The sequence below is a fragment of the Saccopteryx bilineata genome, chromosome 10, assembly GCF_036850765.1.
Source record: "Saccopteryx bilineata isolate mSacBil1 chromosome 10, mSacBil1_pri_phased_curated, whole genome shotgun sequence".
Lineage (NCBI taxonomy): Eukaryota > Metazoa > Chordata > Mammalia > Chiroptera > Emballonuridae > Saccopteryx > Saccopteryx bilineata.
This window is the reverse complement of record NC_089499.1, coordinates 49,489,642-49,514,178: the sequence shown is the minus strand read 5'-3', so window position 1 is coordinate 49,514,178 and position 24,537 is coordinate 49,489,642. Positions and strand designations below refer to the sequence as shown.

Here is a 24,537-nt window from a genome sequence, read left to right as displayed (position 1 = left end):
TTTTCTCATCTCCTTCCAAGATGATTACATGAATGTTAGATATTTTGTTATAGTCCCACAGGTCCTTGGGACTCAGTTCATTTTTTTTTTCCAGTCTGTTTTCCCTCTGATGTTCAGATTGGGTAATTTCTATTGTTATGTCTAATTTCTATTGTTCTTTCTTCCAGTTCACTGATTCTTTCCTCTGTTCTCTAAATCCTGCTGTTATACCCAACCACTGAGTTTTTATTTCAGTTATTAGATTTTTCAGTTCTAAAATTTCCACTTGGTTCTTTTTTTCATCTTCTGTTTCTTAGCTGAGACTTTCTATTTTTCCATTTGTTTCAAGTATGTTCACATTTGCACATTGAAGCATTTTTATGATGATTATCTTAAAATGTTTTCCAGATAATCCTATCTTCTCTATAATCTTGGCATTGGTATCTGATTGATTGTTTTTTTTAAATTTTATATGAAATCTTCCCACAATTGAAATGCAGACATGTTAGGTATTATGTTACAAGACTCTGGAGCATATTTAAGTCTTCTGTTTTATCTGGCTGTATGTGATAGTGGATGTGGCAGAGGATGCAGATGGCAGTGGAGAGAGGGTGCACTGCCTCATTACTTTAAGGTGGGAGTAGAAGTCCAGGTTCCCTGCTTGGCTTCTGTGACACCTGAAGGGAGAATAGTGTTTATTGCTGATGTGGGGGGCTGTTCTTGCTCCTCACTAGGCTTCCAGGAATAATCCCTGGCTGTCAGATGTGCCTCTTTACTGCTCCCCATGTGTCCTCCACTGACACTGTGGGGGCTGGGAGACAGTGCTGGTCTCCACCTAGTGGGGACAAAAGTCCCAGAACACCATCCCAGCAGGGATGTTGGGCACTTGGTTGCAGCCTGACAAGGGTGGATCTTAGCTCCCCACTTGGCCTTTGCTGGCTGGGTAGGGAATGGGGCTCCAGTGTTTTCTATGGTGTTTGGCTGAAGTAGATAACCTATTGCCTAGAAGTTTTCTTTTTTGCTAGGCTGCCCCTTTCTTGGTCCTTTGGATAGACACAGCAGGCTTTTGGTGGGGTGCTTTTATTTTGTCTGTAATTGGGCACAGCTTTTCTGAATAGCCAACTTCTCTAGCTAAGGATCTCAGATATATGTGGCCACATAAAACCCGAGAAAATTAACTACTATGTCATTCTTTGGGTCCCCAGTTTCCTATCTGGGCTGCCTTTGCCTGTCCATCTTTCAGAGTCATCTTATGTTTCTTTTCAATATAATTTCCAGGGTTTTTATTTGTACTTAGCAAAATAATAGGGAAAAGAACCTTTACTGCCTCCTCTCTGAAGCAAATGTCTCTTTATATTTTAAAAGACTGCCAGGAAGCCAAGGTTGAGAACCACCAGTATAGGCTGTAAGTTCCAGGAAGGCAAGGCTTGTGTCTGTTCTTTAGCTATCATACCATCTGTACCTGATCTTTTAATAAAGATCTTTTGGATGAATGGAAGTAAGGGAGAATGAATGGATAAATGGGTGGATGGATGAGTGAATGATGAATCAATGAATGAATATCAGAATGGAACTGGCAGCCAGACTGATTTACACTCAGCTGTGCTCTTGTTACATGCATACTCTTGTGTAGAGACAAGCCTGGCCCCAGAACCAGCAAGAGGGCTTTACCAGCAGGTGGCGCTGAGGAGCCCCAGGTGAGCCGTTTGGCTACTGCACAGTCAGGCACGGAGTCATTTGAGTGAAAGGGACAGAGGCCTTAAAGAAGCTTCTAATTACCAAGGAGGTTTCTCTTGAGAACATCACATCTGCCTCTCCTTTCTCTTCTGCCTGCTCTTTTATTACTTCAGTATCACAGCTAACTTTTTTTTTCTTTCTCAGGAAGAGAGCAGTCTAGATAAACTGGTCTTCAAAAGTGCCTTCCTCAAGGCTTAATAACTCCAGGGTCTTGGAACAAAAAGGAAAAATTATCCATTGTGTCCTGAAATAATATGTGTGTGTTTTGGGCCTGGTGTTGTTTTCATCGTGTTCTTATCTAATGTTAGTATGGATATTCATATTTCCAATTCCATGAAATCTTTGTTAAAGCGTAATTGATGTCCCTCACTTTCTTACAGTGACAAGGAGGGTGAGTGAAGAAGGGCAGAGGCTGGGGACCTGAAACCCATTTAAATGTCTTAGAAGGTGGTGTCACTGGGCCTTTAAATAAATCTTGATCTTCTCTCTTGGATCTTAGGTCAGGGCACCAAAGCCTATATATAAACTCCAAAGCCCCTGTTTCCACATCTTTAAAATGGGGACAAAAGTAATTCCTTTATTGTGAAGTCACTGGCACTGTGAGGATTAAATGAATCAACACGGAAAACCTCCCAGCCCATTGCTGGTATGTAGAAAGCCTTTAAAATATTGCTTTCTTTTTATTCATTGCTTTTTAAGGTCAGATGGTAAAAGATAACAGAGCTGGGCTTTATATACTTGTTTTGTTTGCCATTTAGTTACAATTATCCTTCAGCTTCCTTTTCCTGTTCCTAATTTTAAAAATCCCAGTCTGTCACACCATGGATGGGGGAAGAGCAGAAAACAAACTCTACCTCCCAAACGCTTAAGCCACATTATACAATGAGAGCTCATTAGAGGTCCAGGAGAAAAGAGTTGATGTAGGGAACCCATTTTCACACTTCCATCCTTGATGAATAAGTTAGAAGTCATTGTGCCCTCTTTACATGAAACCACAAGATGCATGTAATCAAAAACTTAGTGTCGGCCCTGGCCGGTTGGCTCAGTGGTAGAGCGTCGGCCTGGCGTGCAGGAGTCCCGGGTTCGATTCCTGGCCAGGGCACACAGGAGAAGCGCCCATCTGCTTCTCCACCCCTCCCCCTCTCCTTCCTCTCTGTCTCTCTCTTCTGCTCCCACAGCCAAGGCTCCATTGGTGCAAAGTTGGCCCGTGCACTGAGGATGGCTCCATGGCCTCTGCCTCAGGCACTAGAATGGCCATGGTTGCAACGGAGCAATGGCCCAGATGGGCAGAGCATCGCCCCCTGGTGGGCATGCTGGGTGGATCCCGGTCGGGCGCATGCGGGAGTCTGTCTGACTGCCTCCCCGTTTCCAACTTCAGAAAAATACAAAAAACAAACAAACAAACAAACTTAGTGTCAGCTAAGGTTGTCCTTCTGCTAAGCCATCAGTTTACTTTCATTTAAATAGCACTAGAATCTTGTATTTAATCCTCTTTCCTTCCCTCTTTGCTCTGCCTTTTGGGAAACTTAGAGTCAAATTTATGGCTCAACTGGAGTGGTTCTTTAGGTCCCACCGTTAGTTTCATCCATATTTGCCCAATATTTCTTTATTTCTTTTAAAAAAACAACAAAGCCTGGCTAAGTATTTTGGGAAGCAACTGATATACATAAACAGATGTTAAAAACAGAGATATGGAAATTCAGGCATCCTCTTTTTGGGGTCCACTGAATTATCTTTCAAAACAACTTTATTAAGGTATAATTTACATATCATGAAATTCACCCATTTTAAGTGAATCATACAATTCAACTATATTGTTATTAAATTTACAGAGTTGTACAATGATTGCCAGAATCCAATTTTAGAATATTGCCATCAGTCCCAAGACCCCTTCCCATTCTTTATCCCAGGCAACCACTGATCTACTTTTTGTCTTAATGGACATTTCTTTTTTTTGGGGGGGGGTTGCATTTTTCTGAAGTTGGAAACGGGGAGGCAGTCAGACAGACTCCCTCATGCGCCCGACTGGGATCCACCCGGCTTGCCCACCAGGGGGCAATGCTCTGCCCATCTGGGGCGTTGCTCTGCTGCAATCAGAGCCATTCTAGCGCTGGAGGCAGAGGCCACAGAGCCATCCTCAGCGCCCGGGCCATCTTGTGCTCCAATGGAGCCTTGGCTGCGGGAGGGGAAGAGAGAGACAGAGAGGAAGGAGAAAGGGAGGGGTGGAGAAGCAGATGGGCGCCTCTCCTGTGTGCCCTGGCCGGGAATCGAACCCAGGACTCCTGCACGCCAGGCCGACGCTTTGCCACTGAACTAACCGGCCAGGGCAACATTTCTTATAAATGGAATCATGTGATGTGTTGCCTTTTGTGTCTGGCTTATTTCGCTTAGCATGATGTTTTTGGAATTCATTCATGTTACAGCATGCATCAGTATTTTGTTCCTTTTTTTGACAAATAATCTTTCATTGCATGGATATAACATATATTGATATCCACTTACTAACTGATGAACATTTGGGTTGTTTCCATATTGTAGCTTGGTATGAATAATGCTATGAACATTTACATACAAGTTTTTGTGTGAAAATATGTTTTCAGTTCTTTTGGGTATATATGTAGGTATGAAATTACTGTGTCATATGCTAACTATGTTTAAGGAACTGCCATACTTTTCCACAGTGCCTGTATCATTTTACATTTCCACCAGCAGTATATGAGGGTTCTAATTTCTCCACATCCTCTTTAACACTATTGTCTGTCTTTTAAAATTATAACCATCCTAGTGGGTATGATTTGCATTTCCCTGGTAAATAATGATGTTAAGCATCTTTTCATGAGCTTATGAGCCACTCCTGTATCTTCTTTGAAATGTCTGTTCAAATATGGTGTCCATGTATTATTACTGTTGTTATTGTTGTTGTTATTTTAGGAGAGAGGAGGAAAGATAGTGAGGCAGACTCCCACATGTACCCCAACTGGGATCCTCCTGGAAACCCCATCTTGGGCTGATGCTCAAGTACCAAGCTATTTTTAGCTGGTGGCTGACATGCTGGAACCAACTGAGCCATCCTCATCACCCATGGCCATGCTCAATCAAGCCAGTGGCTGCAGGAGGGGAAGAGGAAGAGAAAGGGGGAAAGCAGATGGTCGCTCTGTGTGCCCTGACTGGGAATCAAACCTTGTACATCCATATGCCAGGCTGATGGCTCTATCCACTAAGCCACGGTCTAGGGTCTGGAGTCCATTTTAAAATTGGATTATTTCTCTTCTTATTATTGAGCTAGAAGAGTTCTTTATATAATCTGGACATCTCAGATATATGATAAACAGATATTTTCAGCCTTTCTATAACTTTCTCCTTTTTTAGTGGTGCCTTTTGAAGCACAAACATTTTAATTTTGATGAAGTCCAATTTAGCAACAGTTTTCTTTAATTATTGTGCCTTTGGTGTCATATCTAATAAATCTTTGACTAGCTCAAGATCACAAAGCTTGCCTGACCAGGCGGTGGCACAGTGGATAGAGCATTAGACTGGGATGCAGAAGACCCAGGTTCGAGACCTTGAGGTCACCAGATTGAGCGCGGGCTCATCTGGTTTGAGCTAAAAGCCCACCAGCTTGAACCCAAGGTTGCTGGCTCCAGCAAGGGGTTACTCGGTCTGCTGAAGGCCCGCGGTCAAGGCACATATAGGAAAGCAATCAATGAACAACTAAGGTGTTGCAACGTGCAATGAAAAACTAATGATTGATGCTTCTCATCTCCCTCCGTTCTTGTCTGTCTGTCCCTGTCTATCCCTCTCTCTCTATGAAAGAAAAAAAAAAAAAAGATCACAAAGCTCTTCTCCTATGATTTCTCCTAAGAGTTTAAGAGCTTTTGTTGTATCGGAACAGTGTGATAAGATAGTTTGCCACACAATCAATCAATTAGCCAAATTAAGAAATTAGGAGTCTTTAATTTGCCACTACGCGGACCACATGGAAACCTAAGTCATTCAAATCAATGCGGCCCTGAACACAGTTTGGGGTTAGATTTTATAGGGAGAATTACATACTAATTGAGGAATGGGGAGGGGAGAACAGTAAACAGTAAAACAAAGCAGTGAAACAAGGTTTTATACAATGTTTATTTATAGGGTTAATTCAGGGAGAAACATTCTGAGAACACCTGCTACTTCCCAAAGCTAGCCCCCAAGGCCACAGTCTGGGAAACCAGCCTCAAGGCCAATAAGGAGTAACTTACTTTTAGAAAAAGTAAGTTCTCCTAAAAGTCTCTTTGTTTTTAGAGAAAGTAAATTTGCCAAAAATTATTTATATTACAAGCCTTTCTTTTCTACACTCCAGTTTAGCTCTTATATTTAGGACTGTCATCAATTTTGAGTTAATTTTTGTGTATGGTGCGAGGTAAAGGTTTAAACGCATCTTTGTGCATGTAGATCTCAGTGTTCCAGCACAGTCACTGCATTTGTCTGCTGCCTTCTTCCATCCCTCCCTCCCTTCATGCTGAGAGATGAGCAACGCCTCCCCTGTGGCAGCTTCAGCCCCACTTCCCCATCCCTTCAGTTCACAAGAGCAACAGACTGTCTTAACTGCACCAGTGGCAACTCCAGTTTTCCAGAAAAGAGAATTGGACTGATTGGCCCATTTTGGGTCAGGTGACAACCTTTGATCTGATCACATGTGCCTGGGAGTTGGGGTTATATGGTATAACTGTGGCTGCCAGGGCTCACCTGGGTGGTTGTTGGTTCTCAGAGAAGGAAGCTTGTTGTGAGCTGAGCAGGTACCCCAAAAGGTGTCTACTCCAGAGTCATTATATCACATTCAGCATTCTGGATCTCCGATAAACTAGCTTGACATTTGCAGCTCGGGGTTCACAGGTCATATTCCCAAAATTGTTCTTTCTTGGTCTGTATTTAAGTTTTTATGAAAACAAATGAAACAATGGAATACATTTCAACATTTAAAAACTAAAAGATTTCATGTGAAAATCCAGCTTTTATGCTTCATTCTAAAAATAGGCAGATCTGGGCTTGTAGCAGTTGGTGGTATCTGAGTGGCAGCTGTACTCTTCAGACAGATTCTACTCTCCAGGTCTCCCCAGACCCCATCACGCCCTCTTGCTCAACTACAGCATCAGGGAGGAAACCCTGTAGTAGGTTTTCTCCTTGAGGCTGTAGACATTTGAATGTGTGCCTACAGCCCCTGAAAAGCCCACTGGGGCCAATGCCTGCCCACAAGGTCGTATGCCTCTTGCATCTTATCCAGAGGATAACCCTTAACCCAGCACTGCCCTAGATTCTGAGTCCAAATCCTGAAGCACTGGGCTCATAATGGGATTTTGCTATTTGCAGTCTGCTCTCTGCACCACAGCCAGTGACATTGGTAATCCTGGGTGTTTTATGGATATCATGCTCTGATCAGAATCAATGAGAATATGCACTGTTTGGGGCACTCTCATGCATAATATCTTTTCCTCAGAATTAGAGCAAAGAAATATTAATATTCTGACTTACTTGACCAGAATAAGCAATCAATGCAAATGGGGCAGAGGGTAGAGCCATTTGGAATGGGAAGTAGAGGACGAGGCAGTTTAGAATATACCAAGAAAGGAATTCCAAACTCACTTTTCTTTAAAAACAAACAAAATAGCCCTGGCAGGTTGGCTCAGTGGTAGAGCATCGGCCTGGCGTGCAGAAGTCCTGGGTTCAATTCCCAGCCAAGGCACACAGGAGAAGCGCCCATCTGCTTCTCCACCCCTCCCCCTCTCCTTCCTCTCTGTCTCTCTCTTCCCCTCCCGCAGCCGAGGCTCCATTGGAGCAAAGATGGCCCGGGTGCTGGGGATGGCTTCTTGGCCTCTGCCCCAGGCGCTGGAGTGGCTCTGGTGGCAACAGAGCGACGCCCCGGAGGGGCAGAGCATCGCCCCCTGGTGGGCGTGCCAGTGGATCCCAGTCGGGCGCATGCGGGAGTCTGTCTGACTGTCTCTCCCCGTTTCCAGCTTCAGAAAAATACAAAAAAAAAAAAAAAAACCCCACAAAATATATACTAAGTATGTGGAAGGTATTTCTTTTTAAAAGATTTTTCCAATAGAATAAACCTATTTTTTGTTGTTGTTTTTAAAAATTAGTACTATGTGGCCATAAAAAAAGAAGGAAATCTTACCTTTTGCGATGGCATGGATGGATCTGGAGACTATTTGCTAAGTGAAATAAGTCAGGCAGAGAAAGACAAATATCATATGGTCTCACTTATATGTAGAATATAATGAACAATGTGGACTACAGAACAAAATAGAGGCAAAGGAGAGATCACAGGGACCAGAGGGGCAGACGTTGGATGGAGAGGGGATGAGGGGATGGGATCAGAGAAGGTAAAGAGATTCATGAAATTATATATACATAATACAGAGATATAGATAGCAAGATGGCAAATCCTAGAGGGAAGGGGGAGGGTGTTGAGGGGAAGGAGGCAAGAGGGATTTGGGGGGGCACAGGGATGGGGGTGAGGGAGTTGTATTCGGTGGGACACTTGAATCCATGTAAACAGAATAAATTAAAATTAATAATAAAGCCCTGGCCAGTTGGCTCAGCGGTAGAGCGTCGGCCTGGCATGCAGAAGTCCCAGGTTCGACTCCCGGCCAGGGCACATAGGAGAAGCGCCCATCTGCTTCTCCACCCCCACCCCTCCTTCCTTTCTGTCTCTCTCTTCCCCTCCCGCAGCCGAGGCTCCATTGGAGCAAAGATGGCCCGGGCGCTGGGGATGGCTCCTTGGCCTCTGCCCCAGGCGCTGGAGTGGCTCTGGTCGCAGCAGAGTGACGCCCCGGAGGGGCAGAGCATCGCCCCCTGGTGGGCAGAGCGTCGCCCCCTGGTGGGCGTGCCGGGTAGATCCCGGTCGGGCACATGCAGGAGTCTGTCTGACTGTCTCTCCCCGTTTCCAGCTTCAGAAAAATACAAAAAAAAAAAAAAAAATATATATATATATAATTTAAAAATAAAATTAAAAAATAAATAAATAAATAAAATTAATAATAAAAAAAATTAGTGCAGTTAGTTCTTATTTTCCCTACTATAAAACCAAGATGTTCTCATTGTTGAAATCTTGGGAAATACCGAACATAATAAATATCATCCGCTGTTTAGTGTTAACACAATATAACAGGGATTCACCCTTGCTCTAACCCTGCTAGTTAATAGAATTGACATCATCCTGTACAAGCAATGTCTGTTGTAAATTTAATCTCATCATAAACATTTTCAAGTATCATTACTGGGCCTCTACAGATGTGATTATCAATGATTGCATGATATTCTATTTGGTAGCTATCCCATAATATATTTCATTTTCAAATGTTATGTTATTTCCTATCATAAATAATATGGCAATGAACATCTTTATGCATAAATCCTTATTCCCCTTTTGGGTTACCATGAAAGAAATATCTACAACAATCAAGTTTCCAGAAAGAAAATAGGAAAGTTAGCTGAAAAGTGCCAATATTCATCAATAGAATAAATCTTATGTCATATGTTTTGTTCATTTAAACATCCTTGTACAAAACATGCCCACACCTCTGCACTTAGGTCCTTCTCCCTGTGTCTTCGTTATGTATGTATGTATGTATTTATATATTTATTCATCATTAATTTATTGTGTTTACAGAGATTCTAGTGTCTCCCCGAATACATCCTCCCCTCCCCACCCCATGTCTCCCAGTACATTCCCCTGTCCCCCTCCCCATAACGCCCTCCCCACTTCCCTCCAGGATTTGCTTTTCTGTTCTCCTCCCATCCTATTGCCCTATCATCCCCTTTTAGTTTGTCCTCTTTCCTTCTGGATCCTTTGATCCCGCCTCCATCTCTATTCCGCTCCTCAGTTCATGTTGTTTGTTGGATTCCTCAGATGAGTGAGGTCATATGATATTTTTCTTTCTCTGCCTGACTTATTTTACTTAACATAATAGTTTCCAGTTCCATCCATGTTGTCGAAAACAGTAATATTTCCTTCTTTTTCATGGCCCCATAGTATTCCATTTTGTATATGTACCACTGCTTTTTAATCTACTTGTCCACTGATGGACACTTGGGCTGTTTCCAGATCTTGGCTATTGTGAACAATGCTGCCATAAACATGGGGGTGCATTTCTTCTTTTGAATCATTGATGTGGTGTTCTTGGGATATATTCCTAAAAGTGGGATGGCTGGGTCAAAAGGCAGTTCGATTTTTAATTTTTTGAGAAATCTCCATACTATTTTCCACAGTGGCTGCACCAGTCTGCATTCCTACCAGCAGTGCAGGAGGGTTCCTTTTCTCCACATCCTCAGAAGCACTTATTCTGTGTTGTTTTGTTGATGAGCGTCATTCTGACTGGTGTGAGGTGATATATCATTGTGGTGGTTTTAATTTCCATTTCTCTAATGATTAGTGATGTTGAACATTTTTTCATATGCCTATTGGCCATCTGTATGTCTTTAGAGAAGTGTCCATTCATTTCTTTTGTCCATTTTTTTATTGGATTGTTTATCTTCCTGGTGTTGAGTTTTACAAGTTCTTTATAAATTTTGGTTATTAACCCCTTATCAAACATATTGTCAAATATGTTCTCCCATTGTGTTGTTTGCCTTTTTATTTTGTTCATGTTGTCTTTAGCTGTGCAAAAGCTTTTTAGTTTGATATAGTCCCATTGTTTATCCTGTCCTTTACTTCCCTTGGGCATGGAGACAAATCAGCAAATATATTGTTGCGGGAGATGTCGGAGAGCTTATCGCCTATGTTTTCCTCTAGGATGCTTATGGTTTCATGACATACATTTAAGTCTTTTATCTATTTTGAGTTATTTTCGTGATTGGTGTAAGTTGGTGTTCTAGTTTCATTTTTTTGCAGGTAGCTGTCCAATTTTCCCAACATCATTTGTTTAAAGAGACTGTCTTTACTCCATTGTATGCTATTACCACCCTTGTCAAATATCAATTTTTCATAAAGGTGTGGGTTTATTTCTGAGTTCTCTGTTCTATTCCATTGATCTATATGCCTGTTCTTATGCCAGTACCAAGCTGTTTTGAGTACAATGGCCTTGTAGTATAACTTGATGTCCAGAAGTGTGATACCACCCACTTTATTCTTCTTTTTCAAAATTGCTGAGGCTATTCGTGTTCTTTTTTGGTTCCATATGAATTTTTGGAATATTTGTTCTATATCTTTTAAGTATGTCCTTGGTATTTTAATAGAAATTGCATTGAATTTATAAATTACTTTGGGTAATATGGACATTTTAATAATGTTTATTCTTCCTAGCCATGAACACGGTATATGATTCCACTTGTTTGTATCTTTCTTAATTTCTTTTATCAATGTTTTATAATTTTCCAAGTACAAGTCTTTAACCTCGTTGGTTAAATTTACTCCTAGGTATTTTTTTGATGTTGTTGTTGCAATAGTGAAGGAGATTGTTTTTCTTAATTTCTCTTTCAGACAGATTATTGTTGGTGTATAAAAATGCCTCTGATTTCTGAGTATTAATTTTATATCCTGCCACCTTGCTGAATTCCTTTATCAGATCCAGTAGTTTTTTTACTGCAGCTTTAGGGTTTTCTATGCACAGTATTATATCATCAGCAAATAATGATAGTTTTACTTCTTCTTTTCCAGTTTGGATGCCTTTTATTTCTTATTCTTGTCTGATTGCTGTGGCTAGGACTTCCAGAATTATATTGAATAAGAGTGGTGAAAGGGGGCACCCCTACCTTGTTCCTGATCTTAAGGGGATTGCTTTTAACTTTTGCTCAGTAAGTATGATGTTGGCTGTGGGCCTGTCATAGACTACCTTTATCATGTTGAGGTATGTTCCCTGTATTCCCACTTTGCTGAGAGTTTTGATCATAAATGGGTGCTGGATTTTATTGAATGCTTTTTCTGCATCTATTGATATTATCATGTGTTATTTGTCCTTCCTTTTGTTTATGTGATGAATCACATTGATTGATTTGTGAATATTGTACCAACCTTGTCTTCCCAGAATATTTTGTTGAGAATTTTAGCATCTAAATTCATTAAGGATATTGGCCCATAGTTTTATTTCTTTGTGTTGTTTTTGCCTGGTTTTGGAATCAGAATTATGCTCGCTTCTAAAAGGAACTTGGAAGTTTTCCCTCCTCTTGAATTTTTTGAAATAGCTTGAGAAGTATAGGAGTTAGTTCTTCTTTGAATGTTTGGTAGAATTCGCCTGTGAAGCCATCTGGCCCACGGCTTTTGTTTGTTGGGAGTTTTTTGATAACTGTTTCAATCTCATTTGTTGTAATTGGTCTACTTAGGTTTTCTGATTCTTCCAGATTGATTTTTGAAAGATTATATTTTTCACGGAATTTGTCCATTTCACCTAGATTGTCTAATTTTTTTGGCATACAGTTCTTCATAGTATTTTCTTACAATCCTTTGTATTTCTGCTGTGTCTGTTGTTACTTCTCCACCATCATTTCTAATTTTATTTATTTGAGTCCTTTCTCTTTTTTTTTTTTTTTTTTTTTTTGGTGAGCTTGGCTAAGGGTTCATTGATCTTGTTTACTTTTTCAAAGAACCAGCTCTTGGTTTCATTGATCCTCTGAATTGTTTTTTTAGTCTCTATGTCATTTATTTCCGCTCTAATCTTTATTATTTCCTTCTTTCTACTTCCTCTAGGCTTTATTTGCTGTTCTTTTTCTAGTTCTTTTAGTTGCAAGATTAAGTTGTTTATTTGAGCTTTTTCTAGCTTCTTAAGGTTTGCCTGTAATGCTATGAACTTCCCTCTCAGGACTGCTTTTGCTGTGTCCCACTGATTTTGAGTTGTTGTATGCTCATTTTCATTTGTTGCAAAAAAAATTTTATTTCTTCCTTGATCTTATTGTTGATCCATTTGTTATTTAATAACATGCTGTTTAGTTTCCAAGTGTTTGAGTGTTTCTCAGTTTTTCTATTGTAGTTGATTTCTAGTTTCATGCCATTGTGATCAGAGAAGATGCTTAATATGCTTTCAATCTTCTTAAAATTGTTGAGACTCATTTTATGCCTTAATATGTGGTCTACTCTAGAGTATGTACCATGCACACTTGAAAAGAATGTATATTCTGCTGCTTTAGGGTGAAAGGTTCTGAAGATATCTATTAAATCCGGTTGATCTTGTGTGTCCCTTAATTCTGCAGTTTCTTTGTTAAATTTCTTTCTTGAGGATCTATCCATAGATGTTAGTGGGGTATTGAAATCCCCTACTGTTATATTCTTGCTGTTGATCTCTCCCTTTATGTTCATCAAAATCTGTTTATATATTTAGGTGCTCCTATATTAGGTGCATAGATATTTATAATGATTATGTCTTCCTGTTGGATTGCCCCCTTTATCATTATATAGTGACCTTCTTTATTTCTTACTAGAGTCTTTGTTTTAAAGTTTATTTTGTCAGATATAATTATTGCTACCCCAGCTTTTACTCATTTCCATTTGCATGAAATATTTTTTTCCATCCTTTTATTTTCAGTCTATGTTTATCCTTTTTTTTGAGGTGGGTCTCCTGTAGACAGCATATGTACGAGTTCTGTTTTCTTATCTATTCAGCTACCCTATATCTTTTGATTGGACATTTAATCCATTTACATTTAAGGTTATTATTGATATGTAGTTGTTTACTGCCATTTTTTTTCTTTAAATCTATATTCCTCGTTTAGTATATTTATATATTTTTTTCCCACTTGGTTCTGTCTACAGCAGGCCCCTTAACATTTCTTGCAGCATTGGTTTGGTTGTGATAAATTCCTGGAGTTTTTTTTTGTCTGGGAAGCGTTTTTATTTCTCCTTCAATTTTAAACGGTAATCTTCCTGAATAAAGAAGTCTTGGTTGTAGGTTCTTGTTGTGCATTACTTTGAATATTTCTTGCCAATCCCTTCTGGCCTTAAGTGTTTCTGTTGAGAAGTTGGAGGTCATCCTTATAGGTATTCCTTTGTAGGTGATTGACTGTTTTTCTCTTACAGCTTTTAATATTTTTTCTTTATCTCTTAGCTTTGGTATTTTGATTATGATATGTCTTGGTGTGGGTCTCTTTGGGTCCTTTTTAATGGGGCTCTCTCTGCTTCTTGAACTTGTGTGACTCTTTCCTGCATCAATTTAGGGAAATTTTCAGCTAAAATTTCTTCAGAGAGCTTCTCTAGTACTTGTTCTTTCTCTTTCTCCTTCAGGAACCCCTATTATGAGGATATTGTTTCTCTTCATGTTGTCACAGAGCTCTTTTAGAGTTTCCTCAGACTTTTTAATCTTCTTTTCTTTTTGCTTTTCTGTTTCTGTGCTTTTGCTTATGTTGTCCTCTAAGTCACTGATTCGATCCTCTGCTTCATCCAGCCTGCTTTTCATTCCTTCTAATGTAGTCTTCATTTTTGCTATTGTGTTTGTCATTTCTGTCTGGTTCTTCTTTATGATTTCCGTGTCCTTTTTGATGCTTACAGTTTCTTTATTGAGGTGTTCATTAAGTTCATCCATTGTAGCTTTGAGATCTTTAAGCATCCTAACAATCATTATTTTATACTCTGCATCCAGTAATTTGATTACTTCTGATTCATCCAGGACTTTTTCTGAGGATTTATCTTGTTGAAGCATATGACTTATGCTTCTCTGCCTTCACATTTTTCTCTCTGTATGACTTGTAGGCTTCTTCCAGTTGTGGTCTCCTTACCTAGTAGAGCTGCTTTGAAGTCTTCCCTGTAGTGGACACACTCTATGCCTTAGAGATGCTCCCTATTTAATTAGAAAGAATTGGCTAAGATAGGTGATATAGAGTTAGAAGTGCTGTGGGTAGACAGAAAAAGAGGAGCAATGAAGAGCTTCAAGGCAAAAGGGTGCTCCAGGCTGGGGAAACAGCACAGGCAAAGGCATAGAGGTATCAAAGAGCTTTCTTACACCTGACCCCAACATATCATTCCAGATTCATCATTCTGTGCTCCACTTATGATTCCCTTCTAATTCATTGAACTCAGCTCTGTACTTTTATTCTTTCTTTTACTCATCCTTAAGTTTTTCTTCCTTCCTCCTGGTAAACTTCTACTCATCCTTCAAAGCCCAGTTCACACATCACTCCTTCTCTGGTTCCTTCTTTTTTTTTTTCCTGATGTTCTTCTTGATATCAATATTCTACCTTTGGAGAAGCTGTTTCTTTCTCCTCTGTCCTGCCATCTGCTTTGATCTTACCTCAGTCATCACACTTCTCCCAGTTGAATTCTAGAATTTTTAATTTAATTTTTGATCCTGTTTAATATGTCTTTCTTTTCATGCTAATTGACAAAGTTCTTAAAGTCAGGGGCAGTGTATCAAATAGGACTCTGTTTGTGTGTGATAAAAAACCCAAGCTAACCCAGAAGTGGAGAGTCCTGGCTGGTAAGACAGCCCCATTATCATCAGAAACCTCAACTTTTCCCAAATTACAACTTTACATTTCTCATCTTGTGGCTTTTCCTTACGGTCCCAAGATGGCTGCTTAAGCTCTATTCATCCTGTCAACATTCCAGCTAGCTGAAAGAAAGAAGGAAAGAAAAGAACATATCCTCCCTTTAAGGCTGCTTTCAGACAGTTGCAAACTACATTTTTATTTCCATTTCTTTGTAACTTAGTCATATGGTAATCTGCTCCAAAGGAGCCTGGGAGATGTAGTGTCTATTGTAGACAGCCATGTACACTGTACTCAACTAAAAGTAGAAGTATACTCCTGAGTTGAGGAGAACTGATACTAGAAAACTATCAGCATTTTCTGCCATAGTGAAAAACAGGGAAAGGTACAGGATGATTCCACTGAGCCAGACTGGGCTGGCTGTGAGATCCCTGGGTCACTCACCAAGAAATGGAAGAAAACACAAGTTGCTATTAATTGAGCACTTCTTGTATGTCAGGCACTGTTTGCTTTATCCCCATTTTAGAGGTGAGGAAAACTGAGTCTTTGTGAAGTGAAATATCTTGACCAGTTAATTGGGGCAAAAAGAGTATCAGAGCAGAGGTTTACTGGTTTATAAAGCAACTGGATTCTTAACTGCTGCCTTATTCTACCACCCAAATAAGTTCCAAGCCATCTGTGAACCAGCATTGATGAAATGGGAGGTAAAGTGGAAGGGATGAAGCTACTGGAAACATCTCTCCAAACCTTTCAATTCCTCTTGCCTCTCCTTTCTGACTGTCTACAGAGATCCTTACCCATTAGTCTCTTTTATCTAAAGCCAGCATCTGCAAGTTTCACTTAAGAAAGTAATTACCTTTGAGAAAATAGTATTTTGGAATCAGATACAGGCCACTTCTTCTTGCATACTTTCCATCATGAACAGCTTACTATCTCTCAAGGCAATTCATTGCATTGGTAGGTAATATTTATTTTTAGAAAGTCTTTTATTAAAACTGTGTTATTTGGCAGTTTGGCATGCATATTCTTCAGTTAGATCAGTTATCCCAATGAAGGATCATTTTGCCCCCAGTGGATATCTGCCAATGTCTAGAGATGTTTTTGGTTGTTATGAGTGGAAATGGGGGAGAGGTGCTACTGGCATCTAGTAAATAGAGACTAAGGATGCTGCTGAACATCCAACCAATGCACATGACAGCCCTTCACAAAAAATAATTATCTAGTTCAAAATGTCAGTGGAATGAAGGTTGAGAAACTCTGAGTTTGATAGACCAAGGTTTGAGTCTTGGCTTTACCAGCTGCTTCTTAGCTGTATGACCCCTCTGAACTTGAGCTGACTGTTCCCTCCACTCTACCTTGTGGATCATCAGAAAACCTCCCTATGGGCTTGTAGGGAATTTTATAACCAATATATGAAAAGCCCAGGGCTTGACTTCTTACTGTCAAAGCTGTCCCAGTCAGTGTTCCCAGGGTGGGAAAGGAATGCTGACTACTTTTGTTTATCAGTGGGCACATATATCTGATTGGATTACACTGTTGCTTGTAATTCCACTGTAACTAATGGTTTGGGAGTGGACCAATTGCCTTGCTTGTACACAGAGAGTAAAAGGGTCCATTTCTGCTTGTCCCCAAGTCAAAGTCACCTAAGGGTCAGAAAAACTTTCCCACCCCACTGTTTCCACTGATCCATGACAGCTTAGGGAGGGAGGCCATAATATTTTCCCTAGGTGACAGCTGAGGAAATTGGAGACCTTGCTGATTGCACATGCTCCACCCACCCACCAAGAGGCAGAGCATGAGTGGGAGGGGAGAGTGCTCTCCTTCTGTCCCCTGCTTCTCTGTTGACACGACGTTATAAAGAACCTGAAATGCCCTGTCTCAAGTGCCTCCTCTAGCTTCTGCTTTCTCTCCTCAGAGCACACCCTCTCTCCAGCCAGCACCATCTGAAGGCTTGCTTTCAGAACTCAGTGGGGTCCAGGCTGCATGGCCTCCTGTGCAGCATGAGTTGAAATGAGGATCTGTGTCCCCAATACCTCCCGCACTCTGCCAGAGTGCCATACTGTTCATTATCTCACTGAGAAGCGTCTGTCAAGGACTGGGTGAGAGGCAGAGAGACTCGGAACAGAACGCCTTACTGGGCCTGTGACCAGGGCAACATATAGGCCCTGAGCTCAGGATCCCAAGTTTGGTTTAATGTTCTACTATCTCCATCTTGAACTTCTTAATAATATTTTCATTTTTAACTGGCATTGGGCCCCACAAATTATTCAGTGGGTCCTGACGTGGCCACTCTGGTTGTCCTCTTGGCTGCCCACCCTGTGGGGCTCACTTTGTTTAGGATCAGTGCTGGGGCCCCATGTTCCCTCAGCACTCCTCCTCCTCCTCCTGAGGCCCCATGCAGGTAGCCTCCAAGTGTCATTTGTTTGCAGCGTGGGTGCAGCAGTTGCCTTTCCAGGAACCCTCCTTTGGAATCCCATGGTTTAGGACAAAAGTGGATTTGCTTGTTCCTGAAACAGATCTCTGAGCTGAAAAGAAGTTTTACCAGTAAATATCCATTGACTGAATGAATTCTGAGCTGAGATATTTCAGACCATCCTGCCTCTCACTCACTATGTATTCATTTGACAAATATTTATTGATCTTGCATTTAAGTTTGTGCAAAATAACATGTCCAATCTATGAAGGAGAAATGTGATACAGAGTCAAGCTTACAGTGACAGGTGAAGAAGATAAACTCTATTATTCATTAAGATAAATGGCTGTATTGCCCTGGCCGATTGGCTCAGTGGTAGAGCGTCAGCCTGGTGTGCAGGAGTCCCACGTTTGATTCCTGGCCAGGGCACACAGGAGAAGCGCCCATCTGCTTCTCCACCCCTCCCCCTCTCCTTCCTCTCTGTCTCTCTCTTCCCCTCCTGCAGCCAAGGCTCCATTGGAGCAAAGTTGGCCCAGGCGCTAAGGATGGCTCTATGGCCTCTGCCTCAGGTGCTAGAATGGCTCTGGTTACAACAGAGCGATGCCCAGGATGGGCAGAGCATTACCCCCTGGTGGGCATGCCGGGTGGATCCCGGTCGGGCGCATGCGGGAGTCTGTCTGACTGCCTCCCATTTCCAACTTCAGAAAAATACAAAAAAAAAAAAAAAAAAAGATAAATGGCTGTATTAATTTTTTCAACTCTTTATTATGAAAATTATCAATGAACTAGGGAAGTTGAAAGTTTTATACAGAGAACACCCATATGCTTACTGCCCAGGCTGTACATTAAAATTTTGCTTAGCATTTCTGTTTGTTCATCCATTCTTTTAATCAGTCATTCACCCAACTTATTTTTTTATTCATTTCAAAGTAAGATGCAGACATCAGTAGATTTCACTCAAAATCAAACACTTAATATACTACACTAATTTTTAGTTCAGTGATCTTAATTCCATTATAACACCCTTTCTTTTTTAATCCAAAAGGAAAAATATATAGTAGATTTTTACATAAAAACAAATCATTTTCTGTCAAATATAATTATGGAATAATAGTTTATGCACAATGGAAAAAAATACTGATTCCCCTCTGTGTGCAATGAGCCAAAGAAAGAAATGAGAAATGAGAGAAATGAGAAAGAAAGGAATTTCCTCAAGGCAAGAGAAAAAGAGAGAGCGATGAATCACTTCTGTAGGAGGGGAACATCACAGCTGCCTTGGAAATGCCAAGCTATGGCAGTGTTTTAGTGAACCGCTTTCTACTTCCTTCCAATCAAAACAATTAAAAATAAAATTCCTGAAATGATATTGCCTTAGCCCAGGGGTCCCCAAACTTTTTACACAGGGGGCCAGTCCACTGTCCCTCAGACCATTGGAGGGCCAGACTATAAAAAAAAACTATGAACAAATCCCTATGCACACTGCACATATCTTATTTTAGAGTAAAAAAAACAAAACGGGAACAAATACAATATTTAAAATAAAGAACAAGTAAATTTAAATCAACAAACTGACCAGTATTTCAATGGGAACTATGCTCCTCTCACTGACCACCAATGAAAGAGGTGCCCCTTCCAGAAGTGTGGCAGGGGCCAGATAAATGGCCTCAGGGGGCCGCATGTGGCCCACGGGCCATAGTTTGGGGACCCCTGCCTTAGCCTTTCCTCCTTCCTTAGGTGACAATTCCAAAAGTTTTGGCTTGGTCAGGCTAAAAGAGAAGCTCCAATATATCAGTTGGGCATTGAATGTAGGAATAAAGAAGTCTATAGGCTGAAACTGTAGATCTCGGAGCTGTTTGCACAGAGGTGATGGCTCGGCTAGATGGGGGTGAGTGCATAAGGCCTCTGAGCATAGAGTAACAGAGCAGAAGGTAGGACTGGGTCAGGCGGGAGAAGGTGATGCTGTTGAAGAAGTCAGAGGAGACATACACGGAGATGTAGGAGGGTTGCTCTGACTGGCCCGTTCAGAGCTTGAGAAGAATATGGAAAAATACCTAAAGCGAGACTGTAAAAAGGAGACCTGGAAAAGCCTTTAGCGATCACTTATCCCATTTTCCACATTTGACCAATGAGACAAAGCAGGCTGAGACATCACTCAGGAAATTAGTGGCAGAGCTGGGGCAAAATAAGTGCCACCCAGGTGTTGTTTTTCCAACAAAGTAACTCAACAGCTTCCTTCCACAAGGACCAAATACCTTGGGGTCTGGATTTATTTTATCTTAAAAAATATATGTGTATCAAATTGGCCTTATACTCAGGAATTTATCTGGCTTTGCCTTAATGTAAAACTATTTTTTTCTAAATGATTGAGAGATATTTATAATCTCTGTTAATGTTTCTCAGTTTTCTTTTAACACATAACACTTTTTGGATGAATATAAAAATCTGGAAAATTTAACATCTACTTCTACTTTCCACCCCAGCTGAAAATCACCTCTGTGGTACAATATGTTTTCAGTGTAGACTCACTAACAATGCATAGTTTTAGATGATAAAATTTCTTTCAAATATAAAAGTAAATAATATGCTTTCTTAAATAAAAAACCCTCTCCCATTTGAGAACCATTTTGTCTATTGAGATGGGCTCAATTTATTTCACACTTTGTGTACCCTTGTAACCTCCCCCATATGTGTTAGGGGTGTATTAGCTGCAAGTAAAGACTCCTGGGATAGTAGCATAAGTAAAGAAAATATTTAATTATTTCCCATAATAATCAGTGTAGAGGAAAAAGATTCTAGGTTTTGTTCAGCAACTCAGTGATAACAGGACCCTCTGGATTGGCATCTCAGTGGTTTTCTTGGCATTTCCCTGATGACCCCAAGATGACCTTCATAGCCCTAAGCATCACTTCCTGTTAGAAAGAAGGTAGCAAGTAGGAAACACTTTTCCTTGTATGGTGATTTGTCAGAGAGGAAGCACTTTCCAGAACCCCACCTCTGTTAAGAGACTTTCCCATCTACTTCCTTGGCCACAATTGTCTCCTGCCCATTCCCTGACAAGCCACTGGCAATGAGGAACCAGACCACCATATTCATCTTAGACCAATCATGATGTATCCCACCTTCCCAGAGCATAAGTAACACAGGACTTATATAAACTTCACCTTGTATTTGCCCCACTCCCTCACTAGAATTTTTGTTTTATTCATTGCTATATTTCCAACATTTAGAACAATGCCAGGCATTCAGTAGTCAATAAATAAAAGAAGAAATAAATAACTAAGAAGGGGATACAGCCTGTAGGTAACCAGCAGTGTCTACTGCCCCTGACAGCATACAACCCAGTTTGATCTATGGGATGGTACTAAATGACTATTGATCACCAAGACTCTATCTAACCTTAATCCTTGTGTCTTTCCTCCCAGGGAGTGAGCTATAGCTGGAGGTGGCCCTTGTGCCAATGACCCTTTCCAATTCTTCCAGCGTCTTAGAAGACACAATGTGTGAAGGGAACAAGACCACCATGGCCAGCTCCCAACAGATGCCCCTGGTGGTGGTCCTGAGCACCATCTCCTTAGTCACAGTGGGGCTCAACCTGCTGGTCCTGTATGCTGTGCGGAGAGAGCGGAAGCTACACACTGTGGGGAACCTGTACATTGTTAGCCTCTCAGTAGCAGACCTGATTGTGGGAGCTGTTGTTATGCCCATGAACATCCTCTACCTCCTCAAGTCCAAGTGGTCCCTGGGCTGGCATCTCTGCCTTTTTTGGCTTTCCATGGACTATGTGGCCAGCACAGCATCCATTTTTAGCGTCTTTATCTTGTGCATTGATCGCTATCGTTCTGTCCAGCAGCCCCTCAGATACCTGAGATATCGCACCAAAACCAGAGCATTGGCCACCATATTGGGGGCCTGGTTTCTCTCCTTCCTCTGGGTTATTCCCATTCTGGGCTGGCAGAATTCAGAGCACCAGGAGGACAAGTGTGAGACAGGCTTTTACAAAGTCACCTGGTTCAAGATCATGACCGCCATCATCAACTTCTACCTGCCCACCTTGCTCATGCTCTGGTTCTATGCCAGAATCTACAAAGCTGTACGGCAGCACTGTCAGCACCGGGAGCTCATCAATGGATCCCTCCCTTCCTTCTCTGAAATTAAGCTAAAGCCAGAGAACCCCAAGGTAGGGGCCAAGAGACTAGGGAAAGAGTCTCCCTGGGAGGTTCTGAAAAGGAAACCAAAAGTTGCTGGTGGTGGACCTGTCTTGAAGCCACCATCCCAAGACCCAAAGGAGATGAAATCCCCAAGTGCCTGCAGCCAAGAGCAGGATGAAGGAATAGACCAACTTCAGTGCTCCCCACTTAATATTGTGCACACAAAGACTGAGGCAGAGGGGAGCAGCAGGGACTACACAGCCATGAACGAAAGCCAGAGGCAACTTGAGATGGATGAGCAGGGCCTGACCATGCAAGGAGTCATTGAGATGTCAGAGGATCAGACCTTCGGTGATAGCCAGTCCTTCTCTCCAACAGACTCAGACACCCCCACAGAGTCAGCATTGGACAAAGGCAAGCAAAGAAAAGGGTCTAGCACAGGCCTCCATTATATCAAGTTCACTTGGAAGAGGCTCCGCTCACATTCAAGACAGTATGTGTCTGGGTTGCACATGAACCGAGAACGGAAAGCTGCCAAACAATTGGGTTTTATCATGGCAGCCTTCATCATTTGCTGGATTCCTTACTTCATCTTCTTCATGGTCATTGCCTTCTGCAGAAGCTGTTGCAATGAACATGTGCACATGTTCACCATCTGGCTGGGATACATCAACTCCACACTGAACCCCCTCATCTACCCTTTGTGCAACGAGAACTTCAAGAAGACATTCAAGAAAATTCTGCACATACGCTCCTAAGGGAAGCTACAGGGAAATACAACAAAGTGATACTTAGAATGTCCCTGGAGAAAATGAAGGATGAAAACCTGTGAGTCGCCAGGTACCAGGGTTTTGTGGAGTCAAAAGCATGGCCTGTGGGGCTGGGTCATTTGGAAAGTGCTTAGGCTCCACTGGAAGAACTGCAGATGGCACGGGTCAGCAGAGAATGTACTGAGTACAAAGCAGATTATTTCCAAGATAATCGATTTTTGGTGAGCGCTTCTGCTGAAATGGGGAGCCCTAGATTCTCAGTGTGATTCAAGCTTCCAGACTTAAACTAATTGGTAATTGAAAGGACATATGGGTAGAGTTCCAATGGAGAATTAGACAGAACTCTAGAGCCTTTCTAGATTGGGGCCTTGTGACTGTGCAGAGAACTTACAAATGCAGATAGATGTTATCCCCTTCCAGGGGTTGCCTTGAGAGGCATAACAGCTATTCCACTGTGACTGCTACTTCTCAGAACACCTCCCTTCTGAGCTACTTGTACAGCTTTCTCCAGAACCAATGTCTGAACCGCCTTGGAAATTCTGCTTTATTATTTCTCACTCACACATATCTCAGAATTGATAGGAAAGTATGCATCTTGCACACCCAACATTTTCAATCTGAAATTCCTTTTAGCTATTGAAAAAAGGATAAAAGCTGCCCTCGAAAGAAAGTGAAAAGGTCCTTGTAAAATGGTTTTACATTAAATATTAAAAAGAAAAAAAAGGGATGGGAGAAGAAAGCCATATTTCCTAGAGCTGTGCCAGGTTTATCTCATTTAAGCCCCATGATATCCTGCAATAGGAGGGTGATATAACAAGAGACACAAATGGAGGTGCAGCAAGGTGAGATGAGGTGCCCGAGATCACGCAGGTGAAAAAGCTAGAATGAAAACCCTGTGGGGTTCCAGATCACTGTAACACATTTTCTCCAAAAAACAAAAATTTGTCCTGTTAAGTACACAGAAACACATACAATATTCCTAAGAGTGGTAGCAATTCTCAAAAGAATATGTTGTGAGCAGCAATAGCTGACATAGAATATGTCTGCAGAATATTGAAAGTGATACTCTGAAGGGACAATGTACTATTTATTTGTGAGTTCTCCAGAAGTGGTCATGTTCCTTTCAAGTCACATTTTTCACTTAAAAACTAGCAAATGCATGAAGACATACAGTTTTACTTGTTTATGTTGCAATCTGGTGGTGATTTATATTTTAAAACTTGATGCTAAACTGTAATATATGTAGCAATTGGAGTGCCAATACAAATTGCTATTTTGTGTCTTGTGTTCCTGTTTGCATGATCTGTTAAAATGAGAGACTTTTTATCCACATAAAATATGATATTTATGGCCCTGGCCGGTGGCTCAGTGGATAGAGCGTCGGCCCAGCATATGGACGACCCGTATTTGATTCCTGGTCAGGGCATGCAGGAGATGCGATCATCTGCTTCACCCCACCCCCCTCCATCTCCCTCTTCTCTCCCTCTTCTCCTCCCGCAGCCTGTGGCTCGACTGGTTCAAGTATGGCCCTAGGTGCTGAGGATAGCTCCATTGGGGCTCATCAACCTCATGCACTAAAAATAGCTCAGTACTCAAGCATTGGTTCCAGATGGAGTTGCCAGGTAGAGCCTGGTCGGGGTGCATGCAGGAGTCTGCTTCACTACTCCCCTCCTCTCACCTAAAAAAAATAAATACAAAAATATTTTAAAAATAAAATATGATATTCACAACCATACTATTATGATTTTGACTTATTTAATTTTACCATTCTGAGTCCCTTGGACAGAGAAGATGCATTGAAAGTACTGTCAAATGTTATAAGAGCTGATATAGGATTTCTCTTTGGTTTTTGATCACATTTATAAATGTCTTTAAAAAAGGACTTACTTGCTACAACTAGCTTCACTCTGCTTTGCATCCCCAAAAGCTCTTGCTCAAAACTGTGGGAGCTAAGGAGATATTTATCCTGGTTTTAGAAACTGCAGCTGGTCTGTTTCTGGGTCAGAAGCCATTTCTCAGAAGGCCAGGGAAAGCATTCCTCCCTGGGATACCTCAGGACCAAGGAACACCTAAAAACAGCACTCTACACAAACAAATG

The 24,537-nt window shown here is 41.3% G+C and overlaps 1 protein-coding gene across 1 annotated transcript in view; it reads left to right on the top strand.

The window, feature by feature from the left end:
• The window catches only part of HRH1 (histamine receptor H1), a 103,290-nt gene extending 79,224 nt beyond the window's left edge, over positions 1-24,066 (top strand). The window contains exon 2 of the mRNA XM_066245024.1: positions 20,944-24,066. Within this exon, the coding sequence (XP_066101121.1) occupies positions 20,979-22,427 (1,449 nt within the window). The 5' untranslated portion in view covers positions 20,944-20,978 and the 3' untranslated portion in view covers positions 22,428-24,066. The remainder of the gene's footprint in view (positions 1-20,943) is intronic.
• Positions 24,067-24,537: the final 471 nt, after the last annotated feature.